This window comes from Cebus imitator, unplaced genomic scaffold (assembly GCF_001604975.1).
Source record: "Cebus imitator isolate Cc_AM_T3 unplaced genomic scaffold, Cebus_imitator-1.0 Scaffold432, whole genome shotgun sequence".
Classification (NCBI taxonomy): domain Eukaryota; kingdom Metazoa; phylum Chordata; class Mammalia; order Primates; family Cebidae; genus Cebus; species Cebus imitator.
This window is the reverse complement of record NW_016107747.1, coordinates 887,832-909,611: the sequence shown is the minus strand read 5'-3', so window position 1 is coordinate 909,611 and position 21,780 is coordinate 887,832. Positions and strand designations below refer to the sequence as shown.

The 21,780-nt window shown below is 39.0% G+C and overlaps 1 protein-coding gene and 1 long non-coding RNA gene across 4 annotated transcripts in view; both read right to left on the bottom strand.

The window, feature by feature from the left end:
* Window positions 1–18,881, bottom strand: part of ATP2C1 (ATPase secretory pathway Ca2+ transporting 1) — a 172,204-nt gene extending 153,323 nt beyond the window's left edge. For all 3 annotated transcript variants that reach the window (XM_017510157.2, XM_017510158.2, XM_017510166.2), the window contains exon 1: window positions 18,423–18,881. In XM_017510157.2, the coding sequence (XP_017365646.1) occupies window positions 18,423–18,530 (108 nt within the window). In that variant the 5' untranslated portion in view covers window positions 18,531–18,881. The remainder of the gene's footprint in view (window positions 1–18,422) is intronic.
* On the bottom strand, window positions 1,788–18,407 carry LOC119468440. Its single transcript, XR_005197117.1, has 2 exons — window positions 16,987–18,407; window positions 1,788–1,946 (listed from the first exon to the last, which is right to left on the bottom strand). It is a non-coding gene; the product is annotated as an uncharacterized LOC119468440 (long non-coding RNA).
* Window positions 18,882–21,780: the final 2,899 nt, after the last annotated feature.

Genomic DNA, 21,780 nt, shown 5'->3' with positions numbered 1-21,780 from the left:
TAAGAAGCTGCTTTATTTAATTACCTGTTGTAGTTTATCATTTTGTTTGCTAAATTCTTGCTTCTTTCAATTCAATATGCCCCCCTGCAACCTTAATACTGTCTAATTCCTGAGTCTAGGATATTTGCCCCATAGCTAATTTGATGCCTCCCCAGATTGTATTAACTGTCTCTCTTAGTTATTCTTGGTCAATGTCTACATCTATTCACTTGTTATTATTCAACCTTCAGATACCATTACTGGAGAAATCATTCTCCAAGCAGATGCTCTTCTAGAATCCCTTGGGTTTGTCTTCTCAGAGTTGAAAAGTACTGCTAAAATGGAAGTGTAATCTCATGAATAATAATCACAGATACGCACAGTACTGCTAAAATGGGAGTGTAATCTCATGAATAATAATCACAGATAGGCATTTTAGAGAGATTATTCAATAGGTAATTGAGACGTGTTAATTAACAGGCTCTATGAAAAATCAACAGAATACATATTAAGCATATGTCCTAGATCTAAAGGCCACTAAGTAGTATTAAGAATGCTAATTTCATTTTCCCAGTTAAATTTTTGCTATTCAGAATTTTTGTAATTACATTTAAATAAAAAGTAGAGTAAGGGCTAGGGAAAAATTGAAGGTTTTATTTTTTGTTTCTTTTAATTAAGATCTCATAATGGCTTTAGAAATTATGAAGGACATAACAACTATTATATCTTTTTTTATATTCCATGATTTAAATCAACAATTGTAATTCTCAGTTGCCGCATCACTTTAACAGCTATCAAAGAAGATATAAACAGGTAAAAACATATTTTAGATAACAGTCTTAGGGGAAAGACATTGCTTAAAGATTTTTTGCCGGGAGCAGTGGCTCAAGCCTGTAATCCCATCACTTTGGGAGGCCGAGGCTGGTGGATCACAAGGTCAAGAGATCGAGACCATCCTGGTCAACATGGTGAAACCCCGTCTCTACTAAAAATACAAAACATTAGCTGGGCATGGTGGCACATGCATGTAATCCCAGCTATTGAGGAGGTTGAGGCAGGAGAATTGCCTTAACCCGGGAGGCAGAGGTTGCTTTGAGCCGAGATCGCGCCATTGCACTCCAGCCTGGGTAACTAGAGTGAAACTCCATCTCAAAAAAAAAAAAAGATTTTTTACTTTACTAAGCATTAAGTTACACTAGACATCAGCCAAGGTGGATGAAAATGGTCAATTAAGAACCTGGGAAACTGTAAGTCATCATTAGTATCCCTCTGGCTTTGATAATGACTTACCATCTTCTAAGTAGTATACATGCTATTCTTGAGTAGGTATGACAACCCCTGTCAGCTTTGATTTTGAAAATATATATCATCAAATGATCTGCATCAGTGCTTCTGATAGTGTGGTCCCTCCCACCTGGAATTTTTTTTAAAATGCAAACTCTTGGGCCCCACCTCAGCTCTACTGAATTAGAAACTCTGGAGGTGGGACCCAGCATTCTGTTTTAATTAGTCCTTTAGGTGATCCCAATGCATGCTAAAGTTTCAGCACTGTTTATAAGAAACATTAAGCTTTCATCTAAAAATATTTTCATAATGCCAATAGTACTGAATTCTAAAAAAGGAGTGAGAATGTACAGGTATAACTCAGAGATATTGCAAGCTTGGTTTGAGACTACCACAACGAAGCAAATATCACAATAGAGCAAGTCACACAAATTTTTTGGTTTCCCAGTGCATATGAAATTTATGTTTACACTATACTGTAGTCTATTAAGTGTTCAATAGCAATTCTAAAAAATGTACATACCTTAGTTAAAAAATAGTTTATTGCTAAAGAATGCTAATGATCATCTGAGCCATCAATGAGTCATTATATTTTGGCTGGTAGGGAATCTTGCCTTGATGTTAATAGCTATTGACTGATCAGGGTAGTGGTTGCTGAAAGTTGCAGTGGCTGTGGCAATTTCCTAAAATAAAACAATAATAAAGTTTATAGCATCAATTGACTCTTCCTTTCACAAATTTCTCTGTAGCATCTGATGCTGTTTAGTAGCATAGTAGAAACTTTTTCAAAATTGGAGTCAATCCTTTCAAACCCTGTCACTGCTTTATCAACTTAGTTTATAAAATACTCTAAATCCTTTGTTGTCATTTCAACAATGTTCACATCATATCCACCAGCAGCAGGTTTTCTGTGTTTTCTTATGAGGAAGGATTTCCTCATCAGTTCAACTTTTATCATGAAATTGCAGCAATTCAGTAACATCTTCGGGCTCCACTTCTAATTCTAGTTGTCTTGCCATTTCTACCACATCTGTACTTTCTTCCTACACTGAAGTCTTGAACCCCTCAAAGTCCTCCATGGGGGTTGGAATCAAGTTCTTCTAAACTCCTGTTAATGTTGACATTTTATCCTCTTCTCATGAATCACAAATGTTTTTAGTGACACCTACCTAGAAAGTTTTCTTTCTCTCCAGAATGTTTTCAATTTACTTTGCCCAGATCCATCAGAGGAATCACTATCTATGGTAGCTATAGCCTTATGAAATGTGTTTCTTAAATAATAAGACTTGAAAGTTAAAATTATTCCTTGATCCATGGACTGAAGAATAGAGAGCAGACATGAAAACATTATTCTACTTATACCTCATGTCAGAGCTCTTGGGTGACTAGCTGCACTGTGAAGAGGAGTAATATTTTGAAAGGAAGGTCTCAAGAATGGTCTTAAAATATTCAGTAAACCATTCTATAAACAGATCTGCTGTCCTACACGTTCTGTTGTTCCACTGACAGAGCACAAACAAAGTAGATTTAGCATCATTCTTTAGGGACCTAGAATTTTCAGAATGATAAATCATCGTTGACTTCAACTTAAAGACAACAGCTGTATTGGTCCCTAAAAAGAAAGTCAACCTGTGACTTTTTATCCACATTGAAAATCTGTTATTTAGCGTAGCCACCTTCATCAATAATCTTAGCTACATCTTCTGGATAACTTGCCGCCACTACTCCATCACTGCCTGCTGCTTCACCTTGTACTTTTATGTTATGGAGATGGCTTCTTTCCTTAAACTTCATGAACCAACCTCTGCTATCTTCAAACTTTTCTTCTGCAGCTAACCCACCTCTCTCACCCTTCATAGAATTCAAGAGAGTTAGGGACTTATTCTGAATTAGGCTTTGGCCTAAGGCAATGTTATGCCTGGTTTGATCTTGTATCCAGATCACTCAAACTTTCTGCACATCAGCAAAATTACTGTTTAGCTTTCTCATCATTTGTGTGTTCACTGGAGTAGCACTTTTAATTTCTTTCAATAGCTTTTCCTTTGCATTCACAACTTGGCTAACTGATAAATGAGGCCTAGCTTTCAGGCCACCTCAGCTTCTAATATGCTTTCCTCACTAAGCTTAATCATTTCCAGCTTCTGATTTAAAGAGAGGGACATATGATTCTTTCTTTCACTGGAACATTTAGAGGCCATTGTAGGGTTATTATTGGACTTTGCCCCAGGAAATAAAAAGGTCCAAGGAGAAGAGAGCTGGAAAAATTATAGGTCAGTGGAGCAGTCAGAACACTTGCATTTATCCATTAGGTTTTCTGTCTTATAGGGGCACAGTTCAGTTCACCCCACAACAATTGCAATAGCAACATCAAAAATGACTGACCGTGGATCACCATACAGGTATAATAATAAAGGAAAAGTTTGAAATATTGCAAGAATTACTAAAATGTGACACAGAGACATGAAGTGAACACATGGTTTTGGAAAAATAGTGTCAGTGAACTTCCTCAATACAAGGTTGCCACAAACCTTCAATTTATGAAAAACACAATTATCTGCAAAGTGCTATGTATATACAAGTGAAGTGGAATAAAATGAAGTGTGACTGTATATAAGTATTTAAACCTCCTCCAGTGTTCTTAAATTATATAAGACTTTGAGCTTCTTTGAGTAGATACTTATTGGCCTAAAACCAGTTATTTTAAAATATGAGGGGAAAGGGTATTAACATCATAAAGAAATCAGACTTCTCCCCTCTTGGGTCACTGAATATCACATTGGCAAAATCATGGTTTGAAAGAATAAGAACAAAAGTAAGCAATTCAGGGGTAATGGAGCTACAGTTGTCATCCTAGCTATGAAGTCAGTTTTTGTTTTCTTATTCTAGGTCAGGACCTTTGGAACAATGCTTCTTTGACTAGGTGTATCACCTTTTAACAGCACCAGTTGGATGAAAGAAGAGGGGTGAGGAAGCTTCACAAAGTAAGGATAAAATGCCATTTTCTTGAAACTGGATTTCTCAAACAATTTTATCCTTAAAGAAAATAAGTTGCATATTTCAGAGGCTCTAAAAATTTTAAGTATATTACACACAAATTTTATGTTGGTAACAGAGTAAAAGAATAGTTTTTTGACACTAGTGAAAGGGCTTTACACTACTCTTACTATTTAATCACTTGACACAAACTTATGTCTTCATTATCGAAGGCTAAAATACTTCTATACTTTGCTTTATTTATTTTGAGATGTACTCATAAGCCATGTTATATCTATGCATAACTATCCTTAAATGCAAGCAGTGCTCACAATTCTGTTCTGTACTATTACCATATTACCCATGCCTACAACCTACGTCTCCCTAGTTAAGTTGTAAGCATGGGTAATATAGTAATAGTACAGAACAGAATTGTGAGCACTGCTTACATTTAAGGATAGTTATCCATAGATATAACAAAAAAGGAGGATTCTAGAGTTTCTGCTAAGAAGAGGAGATACAGATAGATAGATAGATAGATAGATAGATAGATAGATAGATAGATATAAAGTAGACATTTCAATACATTATCAATGAGTAAAATTCAGCAAAAAAGTCAACATATGCTTGTTTATGGGGATTACACAAAGTTAAAATTTTTTTAAATCAATATAAAGATGATCTTTAGAGTATCAGGCAAGTTACAGAAAGTATGTGTATTAGTCTGTTTTCATGCTGCTGCTAAAGACACATCTGAGACTGGGAAGAAAAAGAGGTTTAATTGGACTTACAGTTTCACATGGCTGGGGAGGCCTCAGAATCATGGCGGGAGGTAAAAGGCATTTCTTAAGATGGTGGAAATGAGGAAGAAGCAAAAGTAGAAACTCCTGATAAACCCATCAGATCTTGTGAGACTTATTTTCTATTATGAAAATAGCATGGAGAAGACTGGCCCCCATACACAGCCAAACCATATTATTCTGCCCTGGCCTCTCCAAATATCATCTCCTCATATTTCAAAGCCGATCATGCCTTCCCAACAGTCCCACAAAGTCTTAACTCATTTCAGCATTAACCCAAAAGTCCACAGTCCAAAGTGTCACCTGAGAGAAAGCAAGTCCCTTCTGCCTATGAGCCTATAAAATCAAAAGCAAGCTAGTTACTTCCTGGATACAATAGGGATACAGGTATTGGGTAAATACAGCCATTCCAAATGGGAGAAATTGGCCAAAACAAAGTGGTTACAGGACCCATGCAAGTCTGAAATCCAATGGAACAGTCAAATCTTAAAGCTCCAAAATGATCTCCTTTGACTCCAGGTCTCACATCCAGGTCACACTGATAACAAGAGGTGGGTGCCCATGGTCTTAGGCAGTTCCACCCCTATGGCTTTGCAGGGTACAGTCTCCCTCCTGGCTGCTTTCATGGGCTGACATTGAGAGTCTGAAGCTTTTCCAGGCACACAGTGCAAGCTGTTGGTGGATTTATCATTCTGGGGTCTGGAGGATGGTGGCCCTCTTCTCACAGCCTCACTAGGCAGTGCGTCAGTAGGGACTCTGTATGGGGGCTCTGACTCCACATTTCCTTTCCACGCTGCCCTAGCAGAGGTTCTCCATGAAGTCCCCACCCCTGCAGCAAACTTCTGCAAGGACAACCAGGTGTTTCCATACACCTTCTGAAATCTGGGTGGAGGTTCCCAAATCTCAATTCTTGACTTCAGTGCACGCGCAGGCTCAACAGCATGTGGAAGCTGCCAAGGCTTGGGGCTTCCACCTTCTGAAGCCACAGTCCGAGCTGTACATTGGCCGCTTTCAACCATGACTGGAGCAGCTGGGACACAGGGCACCAAGTCCCTAGGCTGCACACATCACGGGGACCTTGGGCCAGGCCCATGAAACCACTTTTTCCTCCTGGATCTTTAGGCCTGTCATGGGAGGGGGTGCTGTGAAGGTCTGTGACAGCCTGGAGACATTTATCCCATGGTCTTGGGAATTAACATTAGGCTCCTTGCTACTTAGGCAAATTTCTGCAGCCAACTTGACTCTCTCCCCAGAAAACGGTTTTTCTTTTCTATTGCATATGCAGGCTGCAAATTTTCTAAACTTGTATCCTCTGCTCCTTATAAAACTGAATGTCTTTAGCAGTGCCCAAGTCACCTCTTGAATGCTTTGCTGCTTAGAAATTTCTTCTGTCAGATACCCTGGCTCATCTTTCTTAAGTTCAAAGTTCCACAAATCTCTAGGGCAGGGGCAATGTGCCACCAGTCTCCTTGCTAAAACATAACAAGAGTCACCTTTGCTCCAGTTACCAACAAGTTCCTTATCTCCATCTGAGACCACCTCAGCCGGGGCCTTATTGTCCGTATAACTATCAGCATTTTGGACAAAGCCATTCAACAAGTCTCTAGGAAGTTCCAAACTTTCCCACATTTTCCTGTCTTCTTCTGAGCCCTCCAAACTGTTCCAACCTCTGGCTGTTACCCAGTTCCAAAGTCGCTTCCACATTTTTGGGTATTTTTTCAGCAACACCCAACTCTACTGGTACCAATTTACTGTATTAGTCTGTTTTCATTCTACTGATAAAGATATATGCAAGACTGGGATGAAAGAGGTTTAATTGGACTTACAGTTTCACATGGCTGGGGAGGCCTCAGAATCATGGCGGAAGGTGAAAGGTACTTCTTACATGGTGGCAGCAAGAGAAAATGAGGAAGAAGCAAAAGCAGAAACCCTTGATAAACCCATCAGATCTTGTGAGACTTACTCACTGCCATGAGAATAGCACGGGAAAGACCAGACCCCATGATTCAATTACCTCCCCCTGGGTCCTTCCCACAACACCTAGGAATTCTGGGTGATACAATTCAAGTTGAAATTTGGGTGGGAAAACAGCTAAACCATATCACTATGCTATAATTGCAAATAACACATGAGTTTGCAAAAGCTTGATTACATCTTAATGAATTCTTAAAGGTTTTATCTTTCTTTATTGCTGTTATAATTTTTCTACTATGTCATCTTTAATAGCAATAACACAGTCTTTATATATGTGTTAACTGGTCTGCTTGGAAGAATAGTAAATCATGTGTTTAATATTAATTAGGCTAATATAAGAGTATAGAGATCTATTTGTATTTACAAATAATTCTTTTTTGAATATAAATGGCAGCAGAGGAGCCTGAAACCTTTGAGTTTTACCAGTACCTGAACATCTATATCTTCATCGTATTATTTATAAAATATATTGAAAGAATACCCTCTACTTCATTCAATGAGGTTGAGAGCTGAAGCTGCTCAGAATAGGATCTCATACACCATCTTTTTGAAGCACGGTATGGCATGCACTTTTGTGTATTATAGTGTATTGCCATTTTTGTTGTTGTTGTTGTTATACCTTTTCTCCAGAGCTGGCTTTTCTTGAAAGTCAACAAAGCTTAAGTTTCAAGGTCCTTCACTTGCAGAATCCTCTTTCAAGGCCCCAAGAGAGATCTAGTAATGTTCTCATAATGTTATGTTTTGAAAAAAATTGCAAAATATATTTTAACTGCAATTGACTTGAGAGCACTCTTTTTACTGACTTTCCCTCCTTCACAATTCTGCTCCTATCAGGTAGCACTGAAGTGGCCATAGGTATATTTTGGATCTGGCTCAGAGAAAGTTGAGATGGGGATACACTTAGATTTTTCACTTGGATTTAGTGGATTATATAATTGTGGTTTGTAGTCATGTCTGTGCATGGTTAAGTTATTGCTGTTTTGGTGGAGAAATGACATATAGGAATATCCCTACTACCTGTACTAAATCACTGGGCTAAAATCTTGATATAAATATGTTGTTTGGTGCTCAGCACCCGAAGTTTGTGGGAAGTAAAGGAGAAACAAAGCCAAAAGCTAGGGATGGAACTTTTCTAGACTCGAATGAAAAACAAATATACATTAACTATGTTAGGGGAGTATCTGAATTTTCTTTGTATTATATCTCTTTATAGAATATTAAAAAAATCAGCCAGGCGTGGTGACTTAAACCTGTAATTTCAGCACTTTGGGAGGCCAAGGTAGGCAGATCACTTGAAGCCAGGAGTTCGGGACCAGCCTGGTCAACATGGTGAAACCCTGTCTCTTATTAAAAAAAAAAAAAAAAAAGAGAATATTAAAAATAATTATCATTGTGTAAGGAGGTCAGTAAAGACCCTGTGGCCCCCACAATGTAGGAACAAACATTTTAGGGTGCATCCACTAATTTTTCATTGGTAAAAGCACTTATTTCCTAGATTTTATGATCCTTGTGATATTTATCACTCAGATTTGTAATTTGTTGATTTTTTGTTCCATTCTAAATAAATATTCACTTTGTATCTAACTTAATATTGACAATTTTGTGATGTTAATTTTATGTGTCAATTTTACTGGATTAAGGAATGGTCAGAGAGCTGTTAAAAAACATCATTTCTGGGTGTGTCTGTGAGGTGTTTATGGGAGAGATTAGCATTTGCATCAGTGGACTGAGTAAAGAAGACTTGCTCTCATCAGTATCAATGTTCCTCATCCAATCCATTGAGGACTCAAATAGGACAAAAAGGCAGAGGAAGGCTGGATTTGCTTTCTCTGAACTGGAACATTGATCTGCTGCTGCTTTCAGATATTAGTGTTCCCAGTCCTTACGCCTTCTGATTCTTAATAAATTACATTGCTGGCTTTCCTGGTTTTCAAGCTTACAGATTATGGGATTTCTCTGCCTCCATAACTGCATGAGCTGATTCCCATAATAAATACCTCACCCCCTAGAGAACCCTGATACAGACTTTTGAGACAAGGTCTCACTCTGTCACCCAGGCTGGAGTGCAGTGGTACAATCTCAGTTCACTGCAACCTCTGCCTCCGAGGTTCAAGTGATTCTCCTGCCTCAGCCTCTTGAGTAGCTGAGACTACAGATGCGCACCAGTATGCCTGGCTAATTTTTGTATTTTTAGTAGAGACAGGGTTTCACCACGTTATAAGTCTTTCTTGAACTCCTGACCTCAGGTGATCTACCCGCCTCAGCCTCCTAAAGTGTTGGGAATACAGGCATGAGCCACCACACCATGCCAAGAACCCTGATACAGATTTTATATTCTTTTTCTTAAACAAAGTCTCCAAAATTGAATAAACTTTAAACTTAGCAAAAACCTGGATTTCTACCTATATTTCTCATTCTAAAAAAGATTTAAGGTATTTTCCCAACACAATAGTTATGATGGTTTTATTTTCAACTTTTTTATCCTCATTAATGAGAGAAAATCTGAGGTCAAGGTAAAAAGAAAGGAAAAAACAAGAAAGGAAGGAGTGAAGGGAAGAAAGAGAAAAAGGAATCCTATCTATGGGAGGTATCTCTGTATGAGGGAATAAATTGGGCTTTGGAGTCAGACAGACAAACGTGGAGCTAAAATCTCAGAATCATCATTTATGAGCTAGGTAGCAAGCTATTTTACCGCTTGAAACCTCAGTTCTCTCAGCCATAAAATGGGGGTAATACCACGGACTTTACAAGGTTATTAAGAGAAATAAATTACAACATACATAAAGCACCTCGTCAAATGTCTGGCACATATAAGGCATTTAATACAAATTTAAAATGCTTTGTTTTTTAATGCATAACCCAAGTTGTATCTCCTGAAATAGCATTGCTAATATGCTACCTTCAGGGTGAGCAGGGAAGAAGTAATTCCAACATTTTTCCTGCTCTCTTCACAAAAAATCATGAACAGTACAACATATGTGGGGAGTTCATTATTTTCTGTCAAGACATGGGATTGCTTGTACAAGGTACAAAAATATGTCATCTTTCATTCTGAACAAAAGTTAACAAATAAAATGTTGTAGATGAACTGTCTAAAATGCAGAATGAGATAAATTTACAAATTTAGGAATTTTTGTAAAAAGCTAAGCTGCCACTCTCAGAAAAGGGTTTTGCACCTTATGTTAGGTTCAATGAAAAATAATCATAAATTAACTGTGTTATGGCAGTATACAAATTATCTTTCTATTATCTCTTGAAGAATATTTAAAAATCATCACTCTATGAGGAGGTGATTAAAGACTTTGTGGCCCCCACAATGTAGGAACAAAACATTTTAGGATGCATCTGTTAAGTTTTAATTGGTAAAAATACTTATTTCCTAGATTTTATGATGCTTGTGGTATTTGTCATTCAAATCTGTAATTTGTTGTGATTTCTAATTCAATTTCTTATTCTAATAATGTGCTTATTTCAAAGACAAAGAAACAGTTTTGATATTCATCCACTTACTGACTCCCATGTTTCAAAGATGCCTGAGCACAGTAGGTTAGAAAAATTTTAAAGTAGATGAAAGGATTAGAAATAGCTTCGAAGTCAACCCAGGGGCCAGATGTCTCTTAGGCATACCTGACACTTCACAGCTGTGATGCTGTGGACAAAAAGGATAGAACACCTTCGGAAGAGACCATGACAAACAGCAAGTTGTCAGCACTGACTGTATTAAAGAAAATCTGAAGAAGGTACAAGAGGCTTGATTGAAGAAGAACAAACAACAGTGTTTAAAATGCCACAAAGTAACCTGAAATTTCCTGGCACCACCATTCATCAATGACTGCTATATATACTTAGCTATTTATCCTTATCCTGGAGGGGGTTATATAACCTATAAACTATGGATTAGAAGTAGTTAAGTGGTTGACTAGGCTTAGAAAAGCCTAGTCACAGGTACATAGTCACAGGTACATAGCTCTTGAGGTATTTGCTAGATATAACTATATTTCTTTCCCTTGATGGAGAATTACATGCTACTGTAATCTCCAAAGAAATTTAATTCTGTCTTCTTTGGTCTTAGGCTCTAGAGCAATAGCTAACACTGTGGAATATTTACCACTAACCAAATAAAACAGGTGCATTATAACTGATACATCTATGCCCTCTCCCTATTTCTGAAATATCTGAATTGTTCATCTCTCTATTGCCTATTATACTAGAATATCAGAGCTGGAACCTAATTAAGTCATTTAATCTTCTCTTTTATGATGCAGAAACCATTGCCACAATATCCCCTAAGGAGGGGTCGCATACCCCTGCACTCTGCAGAAGATAATTCATTCCTTTACTTTTCATTTTTAGAAAGTTCATCTTTATTAATATATCATAACCCCTCCCTGCAATTCTCCCTATTAGTCTTCGTTATTTCCTCTGGAACCTCCCAAATGCATACCTAGCTTTCTTCATGAATTGGTCCTATGTTTCTTTTTTTTTAATTTATTTTTTAAATTATACTTTAAGTTCTGGGGTACATGTGCAGAACATGCAGTTTTGTTACATAGGTGCACATGTGCCTTGGTGGTTTGCTGCATCCATCACCCCGTAATCTACATTAGGTATTTCTCCTAAGGTTATTCCTCCCCAATCACCCCACCCCCTGATATCCTTCCCCTAGTCCCCACACCCCGACAGGCCCCAGTGTGTGTTGTTCCCTTCCCTGTGTCCATGTGTTCTCATTGTTCAACACCCACTTATGAGTGAGAACATGTGGTGTTTGGTTTCCTGTTCTTGTGTCAGTTTGTTGAGAATGATGGTTTCTAGTTTTATCCATGTCCTTGCAAAGGACATGAACTCATCATTTTTTATGGCTGCATAGTATTCTATGGTGTATATGTGCCACATTTTCTTTATCCAGTCTATCATTGATGGGCGTTTGGGTTGGTTCCAAGTCTTTGCTGTTGTAAACAGCACTGCAACAAACATATGTGTGCATGTGTCTTTATAATAGAATGCTCTATATCCTTTGATATATACCCAATAACGGGATTGCTAGGTCAAATGATATTTCTATTTCTAGATCCTTGAGGAACTGCCACACTGACTTCCACAATGGTTGAACTAATTTACACTGCCACCAACAGTGTAAAAGCGTTCTTATTTCTCCACATCCTCTCTAGCATCTGTTGTCTCCTGATTTTTTAATGATCATCATTCTAACTGGCATGACATAGTATCTCAGCTTCATGTTATCACAATTTAACTGTCAATGTTACCTTTATATAATTATATAAATTCCTCCACAGGAGTGGTATAGACTCTCTGGCCTCTATCTTAACCCATTTATGCCAGAGGTCGTAATTTTTTGAATTTCTGCAATCAGACCTTGGTGATGACCTTGAGCAGCAAGATGTAAATAACTCCCACATGCTTAAGTGTTCCAATAATGAAACACTAGGCATAAATGGGAAAACGTTTATTAAGTTCTACAAGGAATATCTTTTCTTCCTTCTAGTGAAAGACTGAAACTTTTTTCTACCCAAGAACAAGGAAATGGGAGAAGCACTTTTGGTTTCCCCTCAGATATCATTTGAACTGACAATGGATAGCATTTCATGACTTTTTAGAAAGGCTTTTTACAATGAATAGCATTGGTATATGCTCTACATATAACCAATTTACTGACTGTATGGAGCTAAAAATATTTCTTAAGTCAAGCTATAGAGAAACATATGTCATTTTACCTAGAGAATCAGAGCCTACATCAGCAACCTAAATCCTTACATAGCCTAGGAAATCTCAATATAGTTTTCTTTGGAGTGGGGAGTTCTTAATTTTTATAGTACGATTCAGAGCAAGTATGATAGCCAAAATGCAGAAATATGTTTCTAAAATTCAAATTAAATTCCAATATTTATTTAACAATTCAACTTTGAGGTTAGCATTCATTAAGAAACAAAGTAGCAACGAGAAAAAAATCCAGTGATCCTGTTCGAACTAGAAACACTTTCTTAAGCCATTGGAAGGAAACTTTAGAACAGCCCCCAAAACAAAATTTCATCCTACTCTGTAATTAAAATGTAGCTATAGCACACGTCCCCTGGGCCCAAAGACCACTCTCCCCATTTTAAGTAGATTTACTGTTAAACAAGAAAGACTTGTCAGGTCAGCTCTTAAATGGTATTTCTTAATCAGAAAACAAAACAAAACAAAACAAAACAAAACAAAAACCCTGTTCAAGAGAGCAAGGCATTGGTACAGGTCATCCCAAATTCTTGTATATTAAATTAGCTGGCCTGTGTTTTCTGACCCCTTGTTTGCTTTCCTCCTGCAGGGACACATAGAAGAGGGTGATTGAGACTGGTGAAGCTGCTGAAGGGCAGCGTTAAGTTGAGGGACAAGGCACAAAAGAGCAGGCTCTGCTCTGCCTCAGTATCTCATCAAAAGGTCTTGTTATTGACTAGTTGACCCTCAGGCATCACCTTTTCTCTGTACCCAGCCTGTGGAGTTTTCTTCTCATATGGCTTTTTTCTACATCTCTGCTTAGGGGTTCACTAACCATAACAGAAAGGACACCGAAATGAGAGTCAAGTGAACCAAATTCTAATCCCAGCACTGACACAAATGAGCCACGTGAGCTTGGGCAAATCTCTTAGCCTGTGACACTAGTTCCATGTCTGTAAAATAAATTCCTCTACATGATTTCAAGTAAATCTCAACAGCCTCTGCTTACTAAGAATAATAACCCTATGTTCACCATCTCTTACCCTCACGTGCACAGCAATGTCCCATCCCTCTGAACCCTCCAGCCCCATGGCTTCTCTAATACTTACAAAGTCCCCTTCATCCATTCAATTATGTTAATTTATCATCTATGGGCCAGATTTATGCTTAGCACTGGGACTAAACTAGCAAACAAAAAATATCCTATTCACTGCATTGAGCTAAAATAAGATTTTCATTTAAAGCAGAAAATTCTGAAGGCTACAGGCAACACAGATTGTAGGGTAATGAGCGTGAAGATGGAGACATGAATTGGAATACTACTGCAGTAGTTCAAGTAAGAGAGGATGGTTGGCAGGATTGGAAGGGTGAAGATGGAGAATTCAATAACTATTTTAGAAGTCTCACTAAAGGAATAGGAAGGGGAGGTATGGGGAGAAAGGGCAAAAGAGAGATGCCAAGGTGACGCCCAGGTTTCTGGTTTGAGCTTTTGTGTTGATTGATGGAAAAACCTAGGGAGGGGCAGGTTTGGGGATCCAGCTTGTGGAGTTCTTGTTGAACACATCAGTCTGCAACATTCACAATGTATTCAGGTGAAGATATAAAGTAGACAATTGGATGCAAGGCTGAAGTGCTCTGGATATAAACATTTGGGAGTTGTCAGCGAATAGGTGTTTGAAACCATGGGAATAGAGGAACTCACCTAGGGAGAGATTACAGGCTGTCCCACATGAGCTCACAAACTGTCTTCTCAGGCTAGGCGCGGTGGCTCACGCCTGTAATCCCAGCATTTTAGGAGGCCGAGGTGGGTGGATCACCTGAGGTCAGGAGTTCGAGACCAGTCTGACCAATATGGTGAAACCTCGTCTCTAACAACAAAAAAAAGACAACTGTCTTCTCACATAGTTTGTTGCCAGCACCCATATGTAGACCGATGGTGCTAGCCCCTAAAAGCAGTACTCCCCAGGGGTTCATGGAGCACTTGGTTCTTGGCAGGCAGCCCTAGGCTACAGCTAAACTACAGTCAGCTCAAAGTGGAGCAAATTCTCCTTTCCACACTAGTGTCCTGCTTGGTCACCTGAGCCACAGTTGAGGCTGCCAAGTCTCTAGTACTCAGGAGAACACTGCCTGTTAAGTCTCGCTGATTCCTCATAAATTAGACACCAACATCCGTGCCAGATGCTGGATGTTGCCCTCGATCAAAATAAAATAACTGCGTGCGTTCAGCGAACCTACTCAAACTCACCTGAGACTCCATTTAGACTCTGGCTGCCCGCTACCATCCTCAACACCACCATTCCTGCTACACCATTTGAATAATTCTGAGAGAAATGTTAACAAATGTTCCCAACCTTAATTAAGATTAAGACCTCAATTAATGGTCTTAATCTTCTACCTATGTGGGGATTTGGCTTTGTGAAACACTTGCTACGAGAGAACCTAGGGAAGGAAAGGATGAAATATTTGTTCTCAATATGATAAATAACCTACCAACCTATTGATTGCTGCATCACAGGAATAACACTACCACCACCACTACCAAATGAATCACCCTCAAGTCAAATCTTCTTGTCCGTATGACACCAAGTGCGAGGAGAAGAGCACTAGGAGCAGCTTTAAACAAGAAAGCATACATGAGCCAGGTGTGTATAACAATGATCACAATTTGGACGGCAGAAAAGGGGTGTGGGGACTTTCTAGGTCCGGGCAAGAGGTGAGTAAAGGCAACAAAGAAGGTGTGTGTCAACAGGCAATCCAGCGTATACCCTCTACCTGTTTTATGGGTCACCTTTATACCGGTATTTGCCAGGCTCCAGGTGAGCCTCGGGGAACCAAAAAACAAGATAACATCCAGTGTCACGTACGCACGGGTACACATATATTGACAGAAAATCACATGATTTACTACATGGAATTAGTAAGGGCCTTATCTGAAGCAAACAAAATATCTTGGAAATTGAAGACTTCATTCTTCCCAGCAGCCCTGGAGAAAGCCCATTTAATCCGAGTCTTGAAGATTATACAGGAGACCTCCAGGTGGGCAAGTGGTAAGGAAGGGAGAGAATTCTAAGTTAGAGGGAGGAGTGCATTTGAATGTGCAGAAGTAAAAAAGCAGATGGTATTCTGGGATAATATTCCCCAAGTATGTAGAACTCAACACTGTTAGTACCTAGCAGTGTTAGGTGAAAGAGTTTAAGTGGCTTGCAGACACTACGTTCAATAACACTGAATCACTTGGGATTGAGAAAATTATCTATTAATTTTAATTCCCTTCCATCCATTTAATTCCCTTCCATCCTCACCCAGGAAACTTTCTGATTTGGCTCCTAGGATGCTCTAACCTCTCTCAAAAGCTAATTTTCCTTATAAACAAATGAGCAGGTTTCAGGCTTGGAGGTTTTACAGGCAATAGTATCTACCTAGAATTTAATACTATTTTGCTTTACTTATGGGTAATGACAATGGTTTTCCATTTACAGTCACGATAGGAAATTTTTTCTAAATAAACTCTAATAATATGATTTAAGTATAAATATAGAAAAATATTGAGGAGTTAATCATACAGACATGGTAAATACAGTAAGAATTATGACAGTGGTATGTGAACGTAAGAAATTTTGGAAATACTCTCAAGGAGAAGAGTTAGCAGGGTGATATTTTGCTATTACTAGATTGTTCAGGGATGAAGCATGGTAAAATGGATAAAATTGAAAGCCACGTGATAGAAATTCACATCTTCCTCTGGTCCTTTCTAGCTGCATGGGCAAGGGCTCTTAAGGGCTGTAAGTCTCATTCCCTTCACCTTTATATTATGGATTAGTTTTACAAGAATGTAAAGGATTAGAGGCAACAAATATGCAGGTCATAAGATTGCAGACATTATTAACCTCCTTTATAACTTCCCAACAAGATTTCAAGGTTAGTTATGATTGACTCTGACCTAATTTCTCTAATTCTGTGAGACATTAGGTCTGCAGAGCTGTAATTGACTTTAAAAAAAAAATCAAACATATAATTTCTCTTAGTTTTTCAATTCACTTATATAAGAAGTTAAGAACTCAGCATAATGCTCACTCCCAGCTGTTCCTAAGTTGTCCCAAATGGTTGCAAAGTGGGGAGGGGACTACCCACCCAGTCCAAGTTAGAGGTTTTATGTTAAATAATAAAGGTCTTCTGAATGCACTTTGCAACACTTCTTAAATAAACTAAAAACAAAAAACCATAGAACTAGACAAGCAATAGAGCCACATCTCTGAAAACTTACAATACTGAGAAAAGGAAAAAAAAAATCACTCGATTCACATTGCACAGTTTTGGTCCCATCCTTTGTGTCACCTCTCTTCCTCCCATAATAAATGAGGCCTGAAGAAGCCCGTGAAGATTGCAAAATTGGTAAACAAAAGCTCAGAGCCCTACCGCTTGGTTCTCTAGCTTTCTACTTCAAAAGCAAGCACAGGCTGAGACTTGGAAACCAAGAGCTTTTTCTTTTAATGATGACACCTTTCCTAAGTAAGAGATAAACTGCACCTGCCCACCTCCCTTAGGGAACAGAGTCTGTTTGAATTCCTGGCCCTTGGAAAACTATTAAAGCAGGGCATACAAGCAGTTTCCCCTCAAACAGCAGCAGTAATTTTTATTTTCCAAATTATGCATTGCCTTTTTGGGAAACCTGTCATTAGAGGATTTTCTGTCTGCTAAACTTATCTTGCATTTCCTGGAAGTGTTTTATTAAGTGGGTCATCTTAGGATGAAAAAATACAGGACACTGGTGATATCCCCTGCACAGTTTTGTAGTTATAGCTACAGCCACAATGCACGAGCAATTTCTGACTGCTGGGTCTTTGGTATATGGCTATACATTTCTCCCTCACATTTGTATAACACCGCCACACTTCTTTCTAAATGAACCACTGGATTTAAATGGATCAGATATTGTTATTTCTTCTCACAATTTGGTAAAATTCATAAAAATCATTTATAGAAATATCTTTTTCAGAGACCAAAGGAATAAAATGATATAAACCTCATGCCGTAAAAATGAATGGATGATTTTAAATGAGATTTTAAATCAGACATTTTAAGTTTTTAAAATGCTTATATTCCTGAGTGATAGTATCTCCTCCTAGAAATCATAGCTTTTGATTGGCTAAAAAGATTGAAAATGGCAATGCTCTCCCTCCTACCTTTTATGCACACAGAAATGACCAATTGCTTCTGAATGATCTTTACAGCTTGTTGATGATCTATTTAAAGTTATCATAGTTTATAAAATGTTTTTTGTTTTGCAAATTCTGGCTATATAAACATAACCATAAATACAAGGAGACAAGTATACTTCTAGGGCCTAATACTTTCTTTGTTGACATATTAATAGATTCAAATTTTGTGTCTGAGGCATTGGAAAATGATCAAAGAATCCAAAATTTAACTCTGATAGAGTAGTTTAGCTCTTTAAAAGAAAGAAAAGCATGTGGCTTCATTACAGAACTCTGCTTAATCTCAGGATCTAAATGTTCCAAGTTTAAATGAATTCTCACAAGCCCGCTTGCTTTCTGATTGCCAAGTCTGAACAGCCACAAGCAGGATCTGACCTGTGCCTTTAAACATGTAAACCAGCACAAATAAAATCACTAAGCGACGTAAAAAGCAACAAGGAACAAGCATCTGTTAATTTCAAAGATAATATAAACAAAATGATACCTGTTCTTCGGCTCTTTGGTTTCTGAGCGTCGATAAATACCTCCTAATTGCATGGAGAGGATATTTTTTGAAATAAGAGAATCTAGATGGAGGCAACAGACTATCCATAGTGAGGAAAGCAAGAGGGTCCTTGTCTGCACCTCCTTGTCAGCAACCATATGAAATTAGAAACTTAGCAATTCCTCAGATGCCTAAAGATTTGTTTGTAGCTCGACCACTTCCCTCCTACAAACAAAGCAAATGTTCTTCTCCTTGCTATTTCCTCTTTCGGGTAGAGTTCCTGGTGAAACCAGACAGCCAAGTATGAACACTGTCTAGAAGCGTCCAGAAATGCAACGCCCAAAGGGCAATAGGAGCCAGGAGGAATTCAGGGGCTGGTCCACAGAATGCAAATTGCCTAGTGGTAGTGATGCGACTGTCCTATTTCTAGCAACAGTATTCTGTTGCAAGCTATGTTAATATTAGCTAGCTGGTGACTTTCCATACCCACAGATTCTCGTGAGGCTTAATTTTAATTCTTCTGACACTTTTTCTGGTTCTTAAACAGGGCATGAGATGTGGTTTTTTCAGTTTCCTTCTAGATTTCTTATCATCATGAGCACACACAGACAACCCTCAGTTGCGGTCTGAGCTCGAAAGTGTTGATTCATTCAGTCTTGAGAAGACTGTTTTAGGGGACTTCTAAAAAAATTTAACAAATTACCTCACTCTTCATTGTTATCAAGGAGCTCACTGTCAGCACTGAAAACGTTTGGCTTGCACTGCGATGCATTATGCAACATGCCCAGTAACCAGATACTTTACATTAATTGAACAATAGCCACAGATTCTGAGTTAAAAGCCTTCTCTCCTAGAATCCTTATCTCAAATCCGTAGGCTGAATTCAGAAACATTAACTTTCCCTAGGCTTTTAAAAATTATGAGTGTAAGCGAGAGAAAATGTTATATGTTTACTTTCTAACTCATAAAAAAAGATTCGTGCTTTAAAAAAAACAAGGAAAGCAAAATAATGCCAAGAGGTCTGTGGTCTTAGAGGACATGAAATCATAAATTTGAAAGTTCAATATTTTCTTAATACTTTATAGAGATCACTGGGTTTTTCTAAACTAGGGCCCCAAATAGACTTTACTATTTTATTATCCTTTTAAACTTTGCAATCGCTGGTTCCTTTGATGGAAACATTTGGTCACTTCTGTGAGGCGCTGTCGTGTAGAGAACAGACTGGACATCAACAAAAATTATGTGACCCAGAGTTTTCCTTAAGGGTGAAAGAGAGACCTGGTCTTTCCTCTTCGCAGACAGCACTGCAAGTTAGAGTAAAAGAGGAGGTAGCCAGAGCTGGGGAAATTATGTTGCAGCCTGAGTTGTCCCCCTGGACAGCCTCCCGGACACTCCTGGCTGGGTCACCTGCCTTCAGGGAACACATCTGATGGTCTAAAACTGTTGTGCTGCAAGCAGCCCAGGCCATCTGTCAGGCTGGCATCGGGCCCACTAGCAAGGTGATCTTCCAGACTCACCAGGGCCACGCTGGCAATTCCAAGAAGTCATTTACATATTGCTACTGGAGCTGGCTCCTAGGAGGAGGCCCTGCCCTCCTGTCACCTCTTCTTGTGCACAATGCTACATGCATACAAAGGCTCTGCACGTCCTTCTGTGTATGCTGGAGACAGCTGACTCTGATGAGGGCCAAGAGAGAAGCATTGTGTTTGTGAAACACCTGAATGCTAAGGGCACAGTGTTGCATGTTCCCTGCCAGTTCATGACCCAGAAAAACAAGACGTGTAGAAGGCCAGAAACCCTGGGCCGACTTGAGGTCCTGGAAAGAGGCAGCCCTATGGACAGTGCGGGCAGGCAAATGTGCCATTCATACACACCCTCGAGCTCCAGTAACTGCCCTTTTGCTTCTCTTTTTTAAAATATCTAAACTTTCAGAGATCCCTCTTTATTGTGGGCAGAAGCCAGCAGCCTGCTAAACACTCACCGCATGACTGATGATCCAGGCTTTTCCCAACAGACGAACACAAAGCAGACTGCATCACTTTTTCTCAGGCTGAGGTGACTGATGAAAAGAAATGAGGAGGGAGAAATACAGCCCCCCTCAAACAAAACTGTTCTGTTAGATTGAGCACAACAAAGAAAAATGGGTGAAACAAATGCAACTAAAATTCATTTAGGAATTTAATTGATAACAAATATAAATCATATGTTATACTTACTGGGCCTTTTGGCCAGGTGCTGTGCTAAATTCTTTACATATATTATCATATGTAATCCTATAGCAACATATGGGGAAGCTAGAGCTCAGAAAAGGCAGCAATTTGCTGAGGTGCCACAGCTACAAAAGCAGAGGCAGAGGGGATTCTAACCAGAGAAACCTGACTCCAGTCTCTGTATCTTATCAGTATACTGCAGAGCCACTTAACTCACACCCAGAAATGAATTCTCAAGGGCCTATTAACTTGAAGAAGGAAAGACATGGAGTTACCTTGTTAAAGAGAAATACAGGCTGGGTGTAGTGACTCACGTTGTTAATCCCAGCATTTTTGGGGGCTGAGTTAGACAGATCACTTGAGGTCAGGAGTTTGAGACTATGCTGGCCAACATGGTAAAACCTCGTCTCTACTAAAAATACAGACACTTAGCTGAGTGTGGTGGCACACACCTATAATCCCAGCTACTTGGGACTAAGGCAAGACAGTCTCTTGGACCTGGTAGGTGGAGGTTGCAGTGAGCCAAGATGGTACCACTGCACTCCAGCCTGGGTGACAGAGCAAGAGTCTATCTCCAAAAAAAAAAAAAGAGAAATACAAACGTAGACTGCTAGGAATTTGAAGACTGTGATTGGAGAGCAAGTGCATCTTCTCAATCATACAACTTCCTGCCCTGAATTCTTTTTTTTTCTTTCTGAGAGGGAGTCTCACTCTGTAACCCAGGCTATGGTACAGAGGCATGATCTAGGCTTATTGCAACATCCACCTCCCGGGTTCAAGCAATTCTTGTGCCTCAGCCTTCCCAGTAGCTGGAACTGCAGATGCATGCCACCACGCCTGGCTAATTTATTGTATTTTTAGTAGAGACTGGGGTTTCATCATGTTGGCTAGGCTGGTCTCGAACTCCTGACCTCATCATCCACCTGCCTCAGCCTCCCAAAGTGCTAGGATTACAGGTGAGAGCCACTGCGCCCGGCCCTGAATTCTTTCTAAATGATGTTCATATCATTACCTACCTCTTAAAGATTCCTTTATGAAATGATTCTGGGGATGCTAAAAAGAAGTTGTATTTGTAGTTACAGATATTCTGCTTCCCAAATTTTGGAAACCACTACAATCTCAGTTTCTGTTTGACATAGGTTTCAATG